Source organism: Coregonus lavaretus, assembly GCF_964263955.1.
Source record: "Coregonus lavaretus genome assembly, chromosome: 23".
Lineage (NCBI taxonomy): Eukaryota > Metazoa > Chordata > Actinopteri > Salmoniformes > Salmonidae > Coregonus > Coregonus lavaretus.
In genome coordinates this window covers 6,609,639-6,631,316 of record NC_140010.1, presented here as the reverse complement: position 1 = coordinate 6,631,316, position 21,678 = coordinate 6,609,639, and the positions used below count along the sequence as shown (strand labels likewise).

The 21,678-nt window shown below is 43.5% G+C and overlaps 2 protein-coding genes across 2 annotated transcripts; both read left to right on the top strand.

The window, feature by feature from the left end:
- The first annotated feature begins 4,187 nt into the window (after positions 1-4,187).
- On the top strand, positions 4,188-6,816 carry LOC311098656 (E3 SUMO-protein ligase ZBED1-like). The gene is made up of 3 exons (XM_084139193.1): positions 4,188-4,757; positions 5,268-5,896; positions 5,981-6,816. The coding sequence occupies exons 1-3, from the start codon at positions 4,199-4,201 to the stop codon at positions 6,371-6,373; spliced, it is 1,581 nt and encodes a 526-aa protein (XP_083995319.1). The 5' UTR covers positions 4,188-4,198; the 3' UTR covers positions 6,374-6,816.
- A 659-nt stretch (positions 6,817-7,475) lies between these two features.
- On the top strand, positions 7,476-16,979 carry LOC311099223 (mitochondrial ubiquitin ligase activator of nfkb 1-A-like). The gene is made up of 7 exons (XM_084139905.1): positions 7,476-7,546; positions 8,556-8,723; positions 9,045-9,132; positions 9,342-9,462; positions 9,658-9,889; positions 10,099-10,664; positions 16,049-16,979. Exons 2-6 carry the CDS (start codon positions 8,607-8,609, stop codon positions 10,612-10,614), a joined length of 1,074 nt encoding a protein of 357 aa, XP_083996031.1. The 5' UTR covers positions 7,476-7,546; positions 8,556-8,606; the 3' UTR covers positions 10,615-10,664; positions 16,049-16,979.
- The last annotated feature ends 4,699 nt before the right edge of the window (positions 16,980-21,678 follow it).

Genomic DNA, 21,678 nt, shown 5'->3' with positions numbered 1-21,678 from the left:
TTTTACAGTGCAGGATTTTCTTATGCAGAGATTGTTATAGGAAACGGAATATTCCAGTTCAAACTGTTTTTAGGAAACATAATTAAGTTGGGACTTGATACTCTAATATTGAGAGAGCAAACTGTAGATAAAGACTGTTCTCTGGGTAAGTATTTAGACCTAGCTGACCTTCTTGGTGCGGTGGTATATCCTGAAGACAACAGATAACAGCTACTGGGCCAGGCGGATAGTTGGTGATGTGTAGCTCAGTTGGTAGAGCATGGCGCTTGCAACGCCAGGGTTGTGGGTTTGATCCCCACGGGGGGCCAGTATGAAAATGTATGCACTCACTAACTGTAAGTCGCTCTGGATAAGAGCGTCTGCTAAATGACAACAAAATAAAATATGTAATACAGCGCTGTGAAGGTGTACACAAATCCTGCTGGGTATCTGGAATGGTAGTTTCAGAAGTCAGTTTCAAGCCTGTGATTTTGTTCACGTCAAGATATGTCACACTGCAGGCATACACACATAATTGTCATGGGGTCCGGTGATGAGGACCTGGGGTGGCCAATCCAGGTACTGGAACCTGGTTCCTTAACTTATAAAGTGCCACCACGAATAGGTTAGTGTAACTTACACCAGAGGGCCTGTGCCTCCTTTGAGCTGGGTGTAGTCGTAGGTACCGTTGATGACTCCCTCTACCTCATCCATATACGCCTTCCAGTCGATCTCTGTGTCTGCACGAGAAGACATTCACCAATGAGCAGGGACGGCTTGTTCAATAGGGCGATATGGGCGACGCACTGCCAAACGGGAAAAGGAAGGGATTTTTTTTCTAATCAATTATAAAAAAATAAAAAATAAAAAAAAATTATATATTTTTTTAAATAAATTTATAAAAAATTATATCACGGCAACAGCAGTTATCAGTGTTCACGTCTGATCTGCCAGCCACTAAATGTCAAATCAGGCTAAAGTCGTGCTTCAAATGGCCCCGCCCGTTTTTGGGCGATTTCAGTCAGGTTGAAAATCGCCCAGAAGTCTCTCATAGCCTGTCATGTAAAATCTATTTTTTTCACATTTCAAAGCTTTCAATACATTCTCTATGGGTGTCTGTGTGCATGCACTTACGCGCTTTCGTCATACGTGACGTAACGTTGAACGTAACTAAGACAATGGCGGCTATTAGCGTCTATGTTGCGACCTGCAGTGTGGCGTTATTTTATGTTTTTAATTTGTAGACTTAGTTTACAAACATTCTGCAAACATTCTGCTTTGGACTGATCTTCGGTTTTGGACTGATCTTGTTGATCGTGTACATACCCGCTACGAACGGACTAAATAATGAAAACGCTGCAGGCAGCTGTAATCCCAATACAGCTGGGAGACTTGACTGGATGACAGAGTCCCGGACAGAGAGGTGGAGCCGGTCACCTTCACCCTGGTCAGAGCGGACCGCGATCCTGGTAAGAGAGCGACTCTGTACCCCGACATTGAACTGCTTTCTGTGTCATTGAACCTTACTATTGTTGATAAAACAAGTTTACTGGAGAACGGAGAAAAAGTAGAGACTTTTGGACAAGGTGGATAATTGTATAATATAAGGCAGTTTATTCAGAGGTAAAGATATCTGCAATCGCGTTCACGGACCCGTTCGTCAAACTCTTAGGGAGCTATAAATCAAGCCCCATTACTTACCATATCAGATAAGAGAAATTGCTGCAGCTACATATATTTTACATCCTGGCCCTACATAGTTCACTATTTGCATCACTTACCAAAATATTACATGTGGTCATATATGCTTGGAAAGTGGAGATGCCATAGAACGTCAAAAAAGTAAACATTGCTGGAGACACATTGCCGTTTTGGAGAAGACATCGCGTTTGCTAGCGAAGAGATTTGTTGTGGCAAATGAACTTGGGCTGGGAATTGCCAGGAACCTCACGATAAGATATATGCATCAGCATTGCGAGTCTCATGATTCTATACGTATTGCGATTCGATACTGTGATTTTATTGCGCACCATATGTCTGTTGCAGAGGGATCAGAAAGCCATGAGAACGAGTTTTGATCAGTCATGGAAATAAAAGTGCTGAAAACAAATTGGCTCCCAATGTGAAAAGATTGAGAACAAGCTATGAAGGAACAATAATGGTGTTTTGGTGCAGGTACAGCCAACTAGCGCTAAAATATTGCGATATTGTCAATACAGTATATCGTAAAGTATCACTATGTAACTCGATTTCTTTCACCCCAATCCCTCAAATTAACGGTAAATAACTGAATTGTTTGCCCCACATTTAGCTAAGATGATTAGCTAGCCAGCTAAAATGTTTTATTTAGTTAGCAGTCGCATCTACAATAGTTTACTGTCAATAACATGTCTCCAAAAATGACGTGGTGTCTCCAATTGTGTTGACATTTTACAATTGCAATGCGCATCCATGAGTATCCACTTTCTGTAGCTCAGCTGGTAGAGCATGGTGCTTGTAACGCCAAGGTAGTGGGTTCGATTCCCGGGACCACCCATACACAAAAATGTATGCACGCATGACTGTAAGTCGCTTTGGATAAAAGCGTCTGCTAAATGGCATATTATTATTATTATTATTATTATTATCTGAAGAGAGCCCCGAAACATTGTGTGCAGACATTTTATGCAATAAATGAAGTAGGTTCAATCTAGTAGTTCTGATCTTCTGATTGGTCCTGATGAGTTGGGCGAGGTCCCCTCCAGGCTACTGTCACTGTTGCATTGGCTCTGAGTCGGGTTCTCTGTCTTCAAATGTTCAGCCTAAGAGAGGGGATTTTTGTGTGTGTGTGTGTGTGTGTGTGTGTTTAACAGTGATGATGTGTGTGTGTGTGTGTTTGTGTGTGTGTGTGTCCTCAGAGCAAGAACTCGTGAGTTGGAAGAACTGAGAGGCCTATGGCGTGGGTGTTGTCCTTGGCCACCTGCTGACAAGGCTGACAAGATAGGACCCTTTTGTCCATTGTTATTGGATAGGAACAGAACTTATAACCAGCTCCTGACCTAAATAGATCTTAGCACAACATTTTACTCAACATATCATATTCCATATTCACTATAACAAATATATTTACTACGACATTAGCAAGAACCGCCACATCCTCAGCCGGCTAATCCAGTGTGTGAAGTTTTGCGGAGTGTTTGAGTTAGCTTTGCGAGGCAAAGATGAAACTGAGGGCTCCACCAACCCTGGTAAGCCAACACTTTTGAGATCAGTCAATAAATGCTTCTGGTATTGACTTATATGCTGCCCCTGTCTTCATGTTGTTGCTGGACATATCTTTTTTTAAATGTGTGTAGGTCACCTAAATCATCAGAAAAATTGCCCCTCCTGAGAATTTTTTCAGGAGCCGCCACTGCCAATGAGTGACAGGTGGCATTGGCAATAACTTAAAATATGCATTCAACAAACTGGGTAAAAGATGTGGAAGGTACCTAAAGAATCAGGTGACGGAACAATCAAAAGCAACTACTGCTAAGAAAAAAAATCCTAAACAAGAAAAGGGAAACTGTAGGAACTGTGTCAAAAGTACAGTAGACTAGATTAACAACCTACCATCGTTGCTTTGAAATTCCAGGTTTTGTGTATCTTACACATTGTTGTGCTGGCAACAGAACTTGGCACAATTTTTGAAAACATATTTCATTCATACTAGGCAACATCATCACAAGGAAGGGAACGTAATCACGCTGTGGCTGTAAATTCACTTTGACAGGTGGCACTACAGAGGCTTGATGGCAAACTAGCTGTTAGCTAGCGAGTAGGGCTGAACGATTAATTGCATTCGCGATAATATCGCGATTTGACTGAACGCGATTTTCTAATCGCAACGTGCGCGATTTGAGGTGGTCACGTGACGCGACTTTTCATGCTGTCCAGCGCAATGGCCTCTTGCTCGACGGAACAGTCAGAAACTGACACAGCTGATACTTTAATATCGAAGAGGAACAGCACGTCGGTGGTGTGGAACTATTTTGGTTTTAAAAAAGAAGATGCTGAGCAGCGTCAGGTGTTGTGCAGAGCATGCCGTGCTCCGATTGCTACTTCACGGGGTAACACTACAAACCTGTTTCAGCACTTAAAAAAATACCACAAATCAATGCATGACAGTTGTATGACCAAAATGCCGAGCATCAGTGCGCGAGACAAGCCAAATACCTCAAGACAGGGATCACTGACAGAAATGTTCGAAAGTGTCACTCCGTATGAACGTAATTCAAAACGGCACGGAGAAATCACTCGGACAATAACCGAGTTCATAGCCAAAGATATGATGCCTCTCAGCACGGTGACCAAGCCTGGGTTCATGGCATTAATACATACGCTTGATAAACGTTACAGTATACCCTCCCGCACATACTTCAGTCAGACTGCCATACCGGAGCTGTACAAAAAGTGCAAAGAGAAAGTCGCCGCGGAACTTAAAACGGTGGAGTTTTTTGCTAGCACTACTGATATGTGGTCAAGCCGCACAGCTGAGCCGTACCAGAGTCTTACAGTCCATTTTATTGATGAAGATTTCAACCTCCGAGCTCGCTGCCTACAAACTACCTACTTCCCAGACGATCACACAGGGGAAAATATTGCAGCCGGCCTGAGAGAAGGGCTTGTCAGCTGGGATCTCCACGAGGAGAATCACGTCTGCATCACGACGGACAACGCGTCGAATATGGTGCTTGCTGCGCGGCTTAATGAATGGACGAGGCTCCAATGTTTTGGCCACAGATTACATCTTGCCATTGGTAAGTTATCGTGTGTGTGTGTGTGTGTGTGTGTGTGTGTGTGTGTGTGTGTGTGTGTGTGTGTGTGTGTGTGTGTGTGTGTGTGTGTGTGCGCGAGTGCGAGAGAGAGAGATGCGTCGATTAGTAAAGCTGAATATACAAATATATATAAATGATATTATATAAATCGGATGGGATTAAATAAATTCATACTTCCACTCCTTTTCTAATATGTAAATTCATTTTACTTGCTTATATCATATGTCTGTCTGTGGTGGAATGCCCACCTGCATTTTTTTTCTTTTCTTGTTTTTGTTTTTTACATGTTTTTTTAGTGTTTATGAGAGAGAGAGAGAGAGAAAGAGAGAGAGAATTGACATGCAAATAAAGACCCTTTGAATTGAGAGAGAGAGAGAGGATGTGTTGTGGATGTGTGTATTTCAGAATTACAGCTAATTTGAGTGTGTAATAGTGAGAGCCTTGTATCAAAACTCAAATTGTGTGTAATACACTACTTTTTATTTATTTTAGAAAATGCACTCAAAGATGACAGAGTGTCAAGGGCAACAGCACTGTGCAGGAAGCTGGTGGGGCACTTTTCCCACAGTTGGAAGAAGAAAGCAGCCCTGACGGAGGCACAGAGAGAGCTCAAACTCCCTGAGCACAACCTCATAACGGAGTGCCCAACAAGATGGGGTTCTAAAGAAATGATGATTGCCAGAGTGCTTGAACAGGCCAAAGCCATTTCTCAGGTATTGTCTGGAGATCGATATGCACGCTCCCTTATCCCAACCTGGCAGGATATTGACGTGTTGGAGTCGATTCACAAGGCACTGCATCCTCTACTGGAGTTTACTGATGCTCTTTCTGGAGAGGAGTATGTAAGCATCTCCTACCTCAAGCCAGTTCTCCACCTTTTTGCCACATCAGTCCTGGCTGAAGATGCTGAGGACACTGACCTGACTAAATCAATAAAAACCAAAGTCCTAGCATACCTCAATAACAAATATGGAGACCCAAACATCCAGGAGCTTTTGGATGTTGCCTGTTTCCTGGACCCTAGGTTCAAAATACAGTACATCAGTACAGACAACATCCCTGCTATCAAGACTCGTCTGAAGACAGAGATAGTAGACTTGGCACAACGTACATATCATTGGGTAAATAATTATGTATTTCACAAAAACAAAAATTTTCTGTAAAATCTAACTGGAAAACTAATGGCTGTTGTTTTCATCTAATAGGAGAAGAGGTCTCGTACTGAAACTGTTCAGATGCCTCAAAGTGCACAGTCCTTGGGGGAAAAGACGAAGAGGTCTCTTGGCAGTTTTTTCAAGACCAGTTCAGCCTCTCCTTCTTTGCCTGTAAATCTTGAAGATGTCGCAGAGGCAGAGATAAACAATTACCTGATGACTCCTACCATTGATGGAGAAGATGATCCATTGGCTTGGTGGAGGGTGCACAAGATCAGCTACCCACAGTTGTGCACCATGGCACGCAAGTATCTTTGTGTACCTGCTACAAGCGCTCCCTCAGAGCGTCTTTTTAGCACAGGAGGGAATATTGTGACTTGCACTCGCTCAGCCTTGAAGCCAGAAAAAGTCAATATTCTGGTTTTCTTAGCAAAAAACCTGTGAGCCACTGAGAACAGAACTGTTGGATAAGTATGGCTGGCAGTGCCATACTCGTAGTGAACTTTAGTCTGTGTGGTGTGTTATTGTTGTGTACTTGAGATAAGTGAGGCTCATCTATTTTATATTATAATATTCAAATCGTTTATAAAAAATAGTTTGTCTAAATTAAAAGTGCATTTCTCATTTTTTATTTATAACTTTATTTACTTTGATTTTACAAAATATTTTCAAAGCAAATTCCTTGTTTCAGTTGTGTGAAATGTTACTGACTTGGGAGCAGTAAGATACATACAATTTAAAATTATTTTTTTCTTAAGACTGTACCTTTTGCACACAGTGTTTACAAAGTTCATGCCTTTGTTTAAATTATTTAAATGCACAGTGGCAAAGCCACAGATGTTTCTGTAATGAGCAGTTCAATAAAAATGTCATTTATTTCAAGTCATACATGTTTGAATTTAATTCTAACAAATAGACCCAGCCTATGGGAAAGAACATTTCACACTAAATGTATATACTATTGTGTTGGTCATATTTAAATCATTCATTATGTTTTGTAGGGGAAAAAGGATAAATAAATTAAATCGCATATTAAATCGCAATCGCAATATTGGGGGCAAAAAATCGCAATTAGATTATTTTCCAAAATCGTTCAGCCTTACTAGCGAGCTATGTTAATTGCAATGCAGGGTCAAGCTAACTGGCTAAACTGCTAGCATGCTACTAGTACTGTACTTACATGCTACTTTTTGTATGACCCATATGTTTATTCCAATCTCCAAGAACCACAGAACAGAGGCGACCAGTATTGTGTACTCCGCCTTGAATACGACCAAATGTTTCTCTTGCCATAGTGTACGAAGTGGCGTTCACACTCGAGACTGTAGACCAGGGGACTACTTTTTCTTCACACCTCCTGACATTTCGGCGCAGCTAGCTACGTGTAGAGGCCGAAACTTCGCCCGCAACACTTGTGTCACTACAACCCAACCAAAGACAGTACCAAATATTTGTTTATAACTGACAATATGTGACAGGACTTATTAGTACCCTGTCACATGATTCAGGAAAGCTTCACCCGAAGATGCGTGGTGGCTTCAAGGAAGTGGAACATGTCATGTGACCAAAACAAAAATAGCCATTCTTCCGGGGATGACAACTTGAGCATTTTCAAAGGTAAAAATGGACAATACTGATTGATTAAGTCAAATTTGACGTATGACTGTAGCAGAACAGTGCACAAATACTCTTGTCATGTTATGGTCAAACTTTTGCTGACATAGGCCACCTTTATGACTAAACAAATAATATATTTTAGAGGTCAATGGCAGGTCTTCCACTTCCAGCTAACGTTTGCTAACCAAATGTAATGTTTATTTCTAGCCACTCAGTGAGCCAGCCATTACTTTCATTTGTACTTTTAATATTTATAAGTAGCTAGCTATCAATGTTCAACGAGATATTTCGTTAAATGTAGTTCTGGGTCGGCTAACGTTACATCTTAGAACTGGCTTTACTGGTTCCTATGTATCTAAACTACTGGTAGTTCTAGTTAGCTAGCTAGGCCCAAAATAACATGTTCAACTCGATAATTGTATTAGCTAATCACCTTAGTCAGTAATTGGTATTTGAACCCAAGCACTGTCATCATATGACATAAAACATCTAGAAAGAGAGATGTATAGGTACCCCTTTTGAATCAAAAAGGTAGCTAAAAAAATGCCACCTACCCATATTGTAAATCATCAATGAAATAAAACAACTTTGCAACTTTGTTGTGCTTGTGGGTGAAGGCAGTTAATATGTAAATAGTCATGATTATCTGACTGAATTAGTGTAATACTAGAATTATTTGAAATCTATTTTCTTAGATTGTAAGTTAGGTTATATAACCCAATCATATGTGAATAACCCAAAATGTTGTGTGACTCTTTGTATTCTGAGTAGCCTAATCCAGTTTACTGTCAAAGTGCTGAACAGAAATAGCAACCAGTCTTGTGCCACTTTGCTGTCATACATAAAATTATAGACATTTTCAAGCATTTCACTGAAAATCTCAAAGAGAATTCTGCAGCTGCGGATTTAATTGCAGCTTGTCAGAGGGATGCGTGGGCATCATGCTTTCATGCTGAAGAACCTCCTTCATATTACATCACATGTTTGGCAATCTGTTTCTGTACTGTAGCCCTGTTACAAGGGAGGTGAGAAGAGACACTGTGGAGAGTGTGTTGGGGGGATGGAGGAGTTTCCAGTGAGGATGGTGGAGGGGCTGTGTCTAGGCACCAGCTTGGCCATATCAGGCCTCTTCTACTACATCTACAGGAAAAAGAGGAAAACGGTGGACAAGCTCAATGTTAGTAGCCGTGCCTGCCCTGCATCTGTTCCTTCAGACATAGGCCTAGATTCAATCCGTATCGCTGAAGATCCGCGCAATAGCTCGATCTAAATTTAAAGGCAATGTTTCAGCATTCGCGGAGACTGCATTCACGGTAGCCTACACGCTGCATATGTCAGCTCAAACGGAAATGACCTTTACATTTTAATCGCGCTATAACGCGGATCTTCCGCGATACGGATTGAATCACATTGTAAACAAAGTGCAAAACCATGATTTGTTGGAGACATGTGAATTTTCTTAGGAATGACAGGCTTTTCTTTTTGCTTGTTGTTTCAGGGGGCACCCCACATGAATTTGGATGGGAAACTGGCAGACCTTTTGAATGTGATTCCGGGAAAGTGTCTGCAGTATGTTGTCATCGAAGGTAAAGTTATCTGTGTGAATGGGTAACATTTCTGAATGTATCACTATGATCATATTATTATGATATTGAGTGGACCCTGTTCTCGCTCACCTACTTAGTTAGGTGTAATTAATGGCTCTATCCATTTGTGTGTGTGTGTGTGTGTGTGTGTGTGTGTGTGTGTGTGTGTGTGTGTGTGTGTGTGTGTGTGTGTGTGTGTATATGTGTAGGGGCAGTGCAGCCTGTGGGGGAGCCTCTAAGGAGTCAGTACCAAGAAGGCAGTGTAGGGGTAGTGCAGAAACTCATGCTGAGGGAACACAAGCTGGTGTGGAACAACCTGGCCCACACCTGGTAGAAACACTCCTGACTGACACTCCAAATCTAATGTATAAGACTAGTTTAATCTGTATCACCACTTTGTTATAAACTGTAATATGACTAGGACCGTCTGACATTTTAGTCTCAGCAGTAATACATCACTAATTATAACCTATCATATCACCACACAAAACACCTTACCCACTGTGCACCCCCTTTCCTGTGTAGGATGGACAGCGAGCGTGTGCTGCACCAGAGGGTGAATGCGGTGCCCTTCAGCCTGGTGGGGTCGGACCAGGCCAACGTGAGGGTGCTGTGTCCCCTGGAGGCCTCGGAGCTGAAGATGGACATCATCCATGAGAAGTTCCACCAGGCCACCTACGGTTTCACCGACATCGTCGGACAGTACCTCAGTGGAGAGAAGCCTAAAGGCCAGCTGGAGACTGAGGAAATGCTCAAGGTGAGATTTAGTTTGGTTTGATCATTTTTTAACATAGCCATATCACTGATATATTACCTCTTACTCATTCCTAAAATTCCACAATAAGATCCCAAAACGTTCCATTGTGTTTAGGATGAGGTCACCACTATTGCCCCTGAATAGTGAGCGTGTGTTGCTCGAAAGAGCATGAATAATCCTGACCAGTTTATGTCTGTCTGTATTTCTAGGTTGGTGCTACTCTGACGGGTGTAGGCGAGCTCATCCTGGACACAGGCCGGGTGATGAAGCTCCGTCCGCCCACCGACGGCTCGGTGTACTTCCTAAGCACAGCAGACTTTGAGACTCTGCGGCTGGAGCAGGAGGGCCAGGCGGTGGTCTGGCAAGTCCTGGCCTCTGTGTTCGCCCTGGCCGGGGCCGCCGTCCTCCTCTGGGTGGGCCACCGCTATTACCGTAGCCTGAGGGTCCGCTGGGACCAGGAACAGCTGAGGAGGGAGTTTGAGAGACTGAGCGCCGGGGAGACAGGGTCTGGGTCTGCGGCTGAGGCTACACAAGAGGGGTCTGGGGAGCAGGAGACGCCCCTGGAGAACGACTGTGTGATCTGCCTGACCCAGCCGCGTAGCTGTGTGCTGCTGGACTGTGGACACGTGTGTTGCTGCTACAGCTGCTACCAGGCCCTGCCCCAGCCCACCTGCCCCATATGCCGGCAAGCCATCAACAGGGTGGTGCCCCTCTACCAGGCATGAGGCCCAGCCAGGGAGAACAACAGACATCTGTGTTCTCATGGGTGCTGTAGGTATGTGTCCCCTGGGGTGTTGTTACATGTACTATAGAAAGAAAAGGTGGTTTTATAATTGCTGTTTTGGCTGGCTGTAACTAAGGCCTCTACAGAGAGGTGGAGGGAAATAGCAGGTGGATAACTGCACTGTGATGTCAACACAGTGGACACCCTGTAAATACACCTCCGGAAAGCTGAGGAGAGGCCTTACACACCCTAACTGGCTAGACCCTAACACACCCTAACTAGTTAGACCCTAACTAGTTAGACCCTAACACACCCTAACTAGTTAGACCCTAACACACCCTAACTAGTTAGACCCTAACACACCCTAACTAGTTAGACCCTAACACACCATAACTAGTTAGACCCTAACACACCCTAACTAGCTAGACCCTAACACACCCTAACTAGCTAGACCCTGACACACCCTAACTAGTTAGACCCTAACACACCCTAACTAGTTAGACCCTAACACACCCTAACTAGTTAGACCCTAACACACCCTAACTAGTTAGACCCTAACACACCCTAACTAGTTAGACTCTAACACACCCTAACTAGCTAGACCCTAACACACCCTAACTAGTTAGACCCTAACACACCCTAACTAGTTAGACTCTAACACACCCTAACTAGCTAGACCCTAACACACCCTAACTAGTTAGACCCTAACACACCCTAACTAGTTAGACCCTAACACACCCTAACTAGTTAGACCCTAACACACCCTAACTAGTTAGACCCTAACACACCCTAACACACCCTAACTAGCTAGACTCTAACACACCCTAACTAGCTAGACCCTAACACACTCTAACTAGTTAGACCCTAACACACCCTAACTAGTTAGACCCTAACACACCCTAACTAGTTAGACCCTAACACACCCTAACTAGTTAGACCCTAACACACCCTAACTAGCTAGACCCTAACACACCCTAACTAGCTAGACCCTAACACACCCTAACTAGCTAGACCCTAACACACCCTAACTAGTTAGACCCTAACACACCCTAACTAGCTAGACCCTAACACACCCTAACTAGCTAGACCCTAACACACCCTAACTAGCTAGACCCTAACACACCATAACTAGCTAGACCCTAACACACCCTAACTAGCTAGACCCTAACACACCCTAACTAGTTAGACCCTAACACACCCTAACTAGTTAGACCCTAACACACCCTAACTAGCTAGACCCTAACACACCCTAACTAGCTAGACTCTAACACACCCTAACTAGCTAAACCCTAACACACCCTAACTAGTTAGACCCTAACACACCCTAACTAGCTAGACCCTAACACACCCTAACTAGCTAGACCCTAACACACCCTAACTAGTTAGACCCTAACACACCCTAACTAGTTAGACCCTAACACACCCTAACTAGCTAGACCCTAACACACCCTAACTAGCTAGACCCTAACACACCCTAACTAGCTAGACCCTAACACACCCTAACTAGCTAGACCCTAACACACCCTAACTAGTTAGACCCTAACACACCCTAACTAGCTAGACCCTAACACACCCTAACTAGCTAGACCCTAACACACCCTAACTAGCTAGACCCTAACACACCCTAACTAGTTAGACCCTAACACACCCTAACTAGCTAGACCCTAACACACCCTAACTAGTTAGACCCTAACACACCCTAACTAGTTAGACCCTAACACACCCTAACTAGTTAGACCCTAACACACCCTAACTAGTTAGACCCTAACACACCCTAACTAGTTAGACCCTAACACACCCTAACTAGTTAGACTCTAACACACCCTAACTAGCTAGACCCTAACACACCCTAACTATCTAGACCCTAACACACCCTAACTAGCTAACCCTAACACACCCTAACTAGTTAGACCCTAACACACCCTAACTAGTTAGACTCTAACACACCCTAACTAGCTAGACCCTAACACACCCTAACTAGTTAGACCCTAACACACCCTAACTAGTTAGACCCTAACACACCCTAACTAGTTAGACCCTAACACACCCTAACTAGTTAGACCCTAACACACCCTAACTAGTTAACCCTAACACACCCTAACTAGCTAGACTCTAACACACCCTAACTAGCTAGACCCTAACACACTCTAACTAGTTAGACCCTAACACACCCTTACTAGTTAGACCCTAACACACCCTAACTAGTTAGACCCTAACACACCCTAACTAGTTAGACCCTAACACACCCTAACTAGCTAGACCCTAACACACCCTAACTAGCTAGACTCTAACACACCCTAACTAGCTAGACCCTAACACACCCTAACTAGTTAGACCCTAACACACCCTAACTAGCTAGACCCTAACACACCCTAACTAGCTAGACCCTAACACACCCTAACTAGCTAGACCCTAACACACCCTAACTAGTTAGACCCTAACACACCCTAACTAGTTAGACCCTAACACACCCTAACTAGTTAACCCTAACACACCCTAACTAGTTAGACCCTAACACTCCCTAACTAGTTAGACCCTATCACACCCTAAGCTAGCTAGACCCTAACACACCCTAACTAGCTAGACCCTAACACACCCTAACTAGTTAGACCCTAACACACCCTAACTAGTTAGACCCTAACACACCCTAACTAGTTAGACCCTAACACACCCTAACTAGTTAACCCTAACACACCCTAACTAGTTAGACCCTAACACACCCTAACTAGTTAGACCCTAACACACCCTAACTAGTTAGACCCTAACACACCCTAACTAGCTAGACCCTAACACACCCTAACTAGCTAGACCCTAACACACCCTAACTAGCTAGACCCTAACACACCCTAACTAGTTAGACCCTAACACACCCTAACTAGCTAGACCCTAACACACCCTAACTAGTTAGACCCTAACACACCCTAACTAGTTAGACCCTAACACACCCTAACTAGTTAGACCCTAACACACCCTAACTAGTTAGACCCTAACACACCCTAACTAGTTAGACTCTAACACACCCTAACTAGCTAGACCCTAACACACCCTAACTAGCTAGACCCTAACACACCCTAACTAGCTAACCCTAACACACCCTAACTAGTTAGACCCTAACACACCCTAACTAGTTAGACTCTAACACACCCTAACTAGCTAGACCCTAACACACCCTAACTAGTTAGACCCTAACACACCCTAACTAGTTAGACCCTAACACACCCTAACTAGTTAGACCCTAACACACCCTAACTAGTTAGACCCTAACACACCCTAACTAGTTAGACTCTAACACACCCTAACTAGCTAGACCCTAACACACCCTAACTAGTTAGACCCTAACACACCCTAACTAGTTAGACCCTAACACACCCTAACTAGTTAGACCCTAACACACCCTAACTAGTTAGACCCTAACACACCCTAACTAGTTAGACCCTAACACTCCCTAACTAGTTAGACCCTATCACACCCTAAGCTAGCTAGACAGAGCAGGACTTGTGCACACAAACACACATTAGTCCCATAAACCCCTCACAAAGGACACTGCAAAAATCAGCTGTTGAGTCTGTCGGAGAGATAGAGACCAACCCATGATACACCAGCTCTGTATTTATTAAACTGGACTAAAAGGGTTCTTGGCATACTTTAAACATAGACTAGATGTAGCTGCTGGTATGTACAAAATTAGAATTTGGGGTTTGTGAAAGATGTTAAATACATGCTGTATGTATTTATGAAGCTAACAGCCGTTCTGTTGAGTTTTGTTTTCGAATAGTAAATGCATGTTTACAGATACTGAGGAATGTAGTTCCCTCATCAATCTGCATATGTACAGAGATGGATGTTTATTTTCGTACTACTATTGCATGCTTTGTACCTTAATTGGTTAATATGAATCATTGCTGCTGTAAGGAGTTACTGTATAAATTTGTGATGATAACCCAATGTGGAATAATATTTGTAATATATATACTACTGGTCAAAAGTTTTAGAACACCTACTCATTCAAGGGGTTTTCTTTATTTTTTACTATTTTCTACATTGTAGAATAATAGTGAAGACATTAAAACTATGAAATAACACATATGGAATCATGTAGTAACCAAAAAAATGTTAAACAAATCAAAATATATTTGAGATTTGAGATTCTTTAAATAGCCACCCTTTGCCTTGATGACAGCTTTACACTCTTGGCATTCTCTCAACCAGCTTCACCTGGAATGCTTTTCCAACAGTCTTGAAGGAGTTCCCACATATGCTGAGCACTTGTTGGCTGCTTTTCCTTCACTCTGCCGTCCGACTCATCCCAAACCATCTCAATTTGGTTGAGGTCGGGGGATTGTGGAGGCCAGGTCATCTGATGCAGCACTCCATCACTCTCCTTCTTGGTAAAATAGCCCTTACACAGCCTGGAGGTGTGTTGGGTCATTGTCCTGTTGAAAAACAAATGATAGTCCCACTAAGCCCAAACCAGATGGGATGGCGTATCGCTGTGGTTAAGTGTGCCTTGAATTCTAAATAAATCACAGACAGTGTCACCAGCAAAGCACCCCCACACCATAACACCTCCTCCTCCATGTTTTACGGTGGGAAATACACATGCGGAGATCATCTGTTCACCCACACCGCGTCTCACAAAGACACAGTGGTTGGAAACAAAAATCTCCAATTTGGACTCCAGACCAAAGGACACATTTCCACCAGTCTAATATCCATTGCTCGTGTTTCTTGGCCCAAGCAAGTCTCTTCTTCTTATTGGTGTCCTTTAGTAGTGGTTTCTTAGCAGCAATTCGACCATGAATGCCTGATTCACACACTCTACTCTGAACAGTTGATGTTGAGATGTGTCTGTTACTTGAACTCTGTGAAGCATTTATTTGGGCTGCAATCTGAGGCTGGTAACTCTAATGAACTTATCGTCTGCAGCAGAGGTAACTCTGGGTCTTCCTTTCCTGTGGCGGTCCTCATGAGAGCCAGTTTCATCATAGCGCTTGATGGTTCTTGCGACTGCACTTGAAGAAACTTTCAAAGTTCTTGAAATGTTCTGGATTGACTGACCTTCATGTCTTAAAGTGATGATGGACTGTCATTTCTCTTTGCTTATTTGAGCTTTTTTTGCCATAATATGGACTTGGTCTTTTACCAAATAGGGCTATCTTCTGTATACCACCCCTACCTTGTCACAACACAACTGATTGGCTCAAACGCATTAAGAAGGAAATAAATTCCACAAATTAACTTTTAAGAAGGCACACCTGTTAATTGAAATGCATTCCAGGTGACTACCTCATGAAGCTGGTTGAGAGAATGCCAAGAGAGTGCAAAGCTGTCATCAAGGCAAAGGGTGTTATTCTCTTGTCTTATCCGGTGTCCTGTGTGAATTTAAGTATGCTCCCTCTAATTCTCTCTCTCTCCCTCTCTCCCTCCCATCCCAGAGGACCTGAGCCCTAGGACCATGCCTCAGGACTACCTGGCCTGATGACTCCTTGCTGTCCCCAGTCCACCTGTTCGTGCTGCTGCTCCAGTTTAAACTCTTCTGCCTGCGGCTATGGAACCCTGACCTGTTCACCGGACGTGCTACCTTGTCCCAGACCTGCTGTTTTCAACTCTCTCTCTCTACCGCACCTGCTATTTCAACCTCTAAATGCCCGGCTATGAAAAGCCAAGTGACATTTACTCCTGATGTACTGATCTGTTGCAACCTCTACAACCACTGTGATTATTATTTGACCCTGCTGGACATCTATGAACGTTTGAACATCTTGGATAAAAATCTGGCCTTAATGGCCATGTACTGTTATAATCTCCACCCAGCACAGCCAGAAGGGGACTGGCCACCCCTCAGAGCCTGGTTCCTCTCTTGGTTTCTTCCTAGGTTTCTGCCTTTCTAGGGAGTTTTTCCTAGCCACTGTGCGTCTACATCTGCATTGCTTGCTGTTTGGGGTTTTAGGCTGGGTTTCTGTATTGCACTTTGTGACATCTGCTGATGTAAAAAGGGCTTTATAAATACATTTGATTGATTGATACTTTGAAGAATCTCAAATATAAAATATTTTGAATTAACACCGTTTTGGTTTCTACATGATTCCATACGTGTTATTTCATAGTGTTGATTTCTTCACTATTATTCTACAATGTAGAAAATAGTACAAATAAAGAAAACCCTGGAATGAGTAGGTGTGTCCAAACTTTTGACTGGTACTGTACATGTGTAAATATGAGCAGTTTATACACAGACCTTGAAATGAAACGTTACCAGAATATACATGCTATTCACTGCACTGTGCACATAATCCTGTCAATGTGAACTAAAGGACATCTCTAGGAAAGTGTTTCATCATTAAAGTGTCACTCCCTAAACCCTCACCAGCTACAGGGGTTCATGTCTTTCATTCATGTATGTTGTTATTACTTGTTGTATTTGGCCTAAATGTATCAGAATGTGGGAAGACACAGCCAATAGGAAACTAGGCTCTCTCTCAAGGTTGGTAGATGTGTTGGTTAATCACTTGACACCTTAATGACAGTATTATATCTGAAATGTAGGTGAAATCACACTTTAATGAAGAGTAGAGTGTAGGAGTTCATTTGTTCTCTCTCCTGGCTGTTCCAATTCACTCTGCTCTCCTGTCATATTGTTAGATGAATCTTTGACGAACACAATAGGAATATAATCATTAGAGGCTGTGGAATGCAAATGTATTTATGGCTTTAGGTTGACATCAAACAGATATTTTCCTGTATAAATGTAGGTCACTTCTGTCTGTTATTCACCGTTTGGCATCAATACACTGTCACTGAACAACAACATGGATGTGACGCAGCTGTCCAGCCGGATAAAGTTTTTGACGTTTGAATATCTTGATGAGCCTGCCACACAAAGTTTCCCAGACTCCCCTCAAGTTGAAGTGAAGCGCTGCTCTTTTTCCAGGAAGACAAATCTGTTGACAACGTCTGTACTCCGAGAAGTCTGCTGTTGTGAGTCAACCATCCTGCTATTTCTATTATCTATAACAAGCAGAGTGGAGGAGGGGGAAGAGGAATAGACAGAAAGCCACCTACAGAGTTTTTTGGCACTGATGAAACGGAAAAGACACTAACTTGCATGCGTGGGTTGGGTGAGGTAGAGGGGGGGGGGGCGTAAGGTAGAAGCGGCGTGTGTTGGGTTAGAAGGTGTCGTATATCTTCCTGGGGCGGTCGCGGAAAGGGGGGGGGGGGGGGGGGGTAATTTATCCACCTCGGAGATTTACAGAGAGACAGACAGACTGCTGGAAAACACCAACACGTCGTGATCTGAAGACTTTTAAATACTTTTTCAGAGTGGGAGGAACATATAATATTGATCACTTACTGATATTATCAAACCAGTTTGAAATCAATGTACATTGTAGCATTATTTAAAACGTTATTGGCCAGTCCGATACTGTTTGAGTAATAATGTGATCATTTGTTAAATGGCCACCAGGGGGCCTACTTGGATTTGTTTCATTACAGCACTAAATCCTAATTTACCTGCAGTGAGTTTATATTTCGTTCATGCATTTGCTTGCGGCTCCGGCATTTCACAAAAATAATCTACATATAAATAGTTGAATAATGCCACTATCTCATAATAATTGACCTATGAAAAGAGACCAATTGTGGCATTTTAAACTTGGAGGGCACATGAGGTGTGAGCTCCTGGTATGAATGACTGGGGACATTTGCAGGCCCTATGACACAGTTAAGTGAAAGGTCATCATCCAAGGAAATCTACAAAGGATGTTGTGTGGCCTACAGTTAGGGTTGAAGATTAGGTTAAAGTGCAGGTGAGGACAAAGAATGGGCAGAGTACAGAAAAGATTACAGCTACCTTAGTCCACTTAAAAAATATTTATAGTAGCTACAGTAAACAAGGCCTGTTTATCAAAGCCTGTTAAATTACCCTCTAAACACACACTCCTAAAATGGACACATTTGGGTCGCTCCTGTTCTTTAATTTCACTTCATCACATTTAATAATTTAACTTCATATTTTATAGTGACACAAATATAGCTCCTGCACGTCTCTTATTGGACAGTTATCCTCTCCTGGTCAGTGGCTGTGGTACACAGGCCAGGCACATGTTGTGATAATGACTGGAGCAGAACTAATTCAATATATTTGGCATTGACTGTTTCACCTGCGCTACAGCACTAAGGGGCATTAACATGGCGTACCGCTAGAATCCTGGGAGGAGGTTGTTAACAGGAGACAGAGATGGGCATAATGGCAGCTGTTCCAGTGTGTGTGTGTGTGTGTGTGTGTGTGTGTGTGTGTGTGTGTGTGTGTGTGTGTGTGTGTGTGTCCTATGCCTCAGACTCCCCACGGCTAAACGTGCATTTATATTCTGCCTCAGTCTCCGGTGGGAATGAAATCCTCAAACACAACCTTTAAACCTGCTCATTTTCTGGTGAGGGAGGAAACCAGTCTTTGTGGTCGTCTGCCAGGTATAAAGATACAGGTTGCTACCAGCCAGGCAGAGGGTTCTTCTCTTTAGTCTGAGGTGCTTTCCGTTCCCCGTTTCCACTCCTTCATCTGCACAGATGTTTATTTTTAACCTTCATTTAACCAGGAAAGGCTAATTGAGATTTGAAATCTATTTTTCAAGAGCGTCCTGGCCAAGATAGGCAGCACCAAGTCATTACACAATTACAGACAGACAACATGAAAAACTACAAGTCATCTAGTAAACATCCATAGAAATCACAGGAGCATAACAACATCATAAAACAGCAATTTAAAAACATTGACAGGTCAAGGAATCAGCCTCAAAATCCTTCATCAATGATTTACAAACACCAATCGGGACAAGTTCTTCCAGTTTAAAAGTATGTTGTAAGGCGTTCCAAGCCGATGGCGTACAGAGTACGTAGTTGCTAGCCCCCTCCAGTTAGCCCTAACCGCTGTTACCTATCTTGGCCATTTCAACCAATCACCGCACATTTACCGCATATTGTGGTTCAATCGAGCCACACGTCAACAAAATTTTTCTCTCATCAGCACATATTCGCAAACAAATTGGATAAAATCATCGCATATTGCCATGCAAAATGTCAGAATTGCTTCAGCAAAATCAAGCATTTTTGCTGGCAAATATCACAAAAAATCACTGCGAAATCCTGGAGGGACCGATTTTAGACTACTGAGATTGAGATGCACCCATGGTTTGTAAGGACAATAACCATGGTTTGCAAGGACTTTAACCATGGTTTGCAAGGACAGTAACCATGGTTTGCAAGGACTTTAACCATGGTTTGCAAGGACTTTAACCATGGTTTGCAAGGACTTTAACCATGGTTTGCAAGGACCGTAAACATGGTTTGCAAGAACAGTCTCCAGAAAGAAGTTGCCTGTAGGCACAGATCTATAGGCTCAGCAAATCCTAACCATCAAAACTGACATTGGATCAGTGCACAGGAGGTTGGTGGCAACTTAATTGGGGAGGACGGGCTCGTGGTAATGGCTGGAGCGGAATAAGTTGAATGGAATCATATACATGGTTTCCATGGTTTCCATGTGTTTGATACCATTCCATTCGCTCCGTTCCAGTCATTATTTTGAGCCGTCCTCCCCTATCAGTATACCCTAGAGCAGTGTTTCCCAAACTCGGTCCTGGAGACCCCAAGAGGTGCACATTTTGGTTTTTGCCATAGCACTCAAATAATCAACTCATCATTAAGCTTTGATTATTTGAATCAGCTGTGTAGTGCTAGCGTTAAAAAAACGAAATGTGCGGTCCCCTTGAGGTCCCCAGGACCAAGTTTGGGAAACACTGCTCTAGGGGCATCTTCATCCTACCTACTCAGCAGGGAGTGGACCCAGCAGGTAAGGCATGAAGAGATATGGGCCAGCTGACTGCCTTTCCTTGCGTGGAGCTGCAGAGAGAGAAAGTGAGTGCGTAGCTGTAGTATACTGCAGCTTCCAGCTGGGGCCCTTTCTGTTTAAGCTGGGTAATCAATGTTCCAAGGGCAGAACACTGCCAATGTTCCCACAGCCAATTTGATCCAATGTTTATGCAGTGAAACAAACAGCATTTATCTTCATGAGGATGGAAGGGGAGACAAACACACACTCATACGTTACAGGGACTACAGACGGTGTGTGTCTCCTCTGACTAGAGACAAATGATTATAAAGCACCTGGTTCAGTGTGCTATCCTGTCTCTATCTCTGCCATCTCTCCCTCCCCCTTATTGCTCTCCCTCCCCCTTATCTCTTTCTCTCCCCCTCTCTCTCTCTCTCTCTCTCTCTCTCTCTCTCTCTCTCCCTCCCCCTTATATATTTATCTCCCCCTTCTTTCTCTCTCTCTCTCCCCCCCTTATATCTTTCTCTCCCCCTTCTCTCTCTCTCTCTCTCTCTCTCTCTCTCTCTCTCTCTCTCTCCCTCCCCCTTATATCTTTCTCTCCCCCTTCTCTCCCTCTCTCTCTCTCTCCCTCCCCCTTATATCTTTCTCTCCCCCTTCTCTCTCTCTCTCGCTCTCTCTCTCTCTCTCTCTCCCCCCTTATATCTTTCTCTCCCCTCTCTCTCTCTCTCTCTCTCTCTCTCTCTCTCTCTCTCTCTCTCTCTCTCTCTCTCTCTCTCTCTCTCTCTCTCACTCCCTCCCCCTTATATCTTTCTCTCTCCCTTATCTATCTCTCTCTCTCTCCCTCCCCCTTATATATTTCTCTCTCCCTCTCTCTCTCTCTCTCTCCCTCCCCCTTATATCTTTCTCTCCACCTTCTCTCTCTCTCTCTCTCTCTCTCTCTCTCCCTTCTCTCTCTCTCTCTCACTCCCTCCCCCTTATATATTTCTCTCTCCCTTATCTCTCTCTCTCTCTCCCCCCCCTTATATATTTCTCTCTCCCTTATCTCTCTCTCACTCTCTCTCACACACACACAGCTCTGGGCACACAGCGTTGGCACAGGAAAATCACCACTAAGAAAAAGCAGCATTGCCCAGAGCTAAGCCCACTGCGGGCAGGGAGGCAGAGGAGGGGGGACAGGGTAGGGGGGTAGGGGGGCAGAGAGACGTGTGACTCAGCACTGTGATGTATTTGAAGAACTGT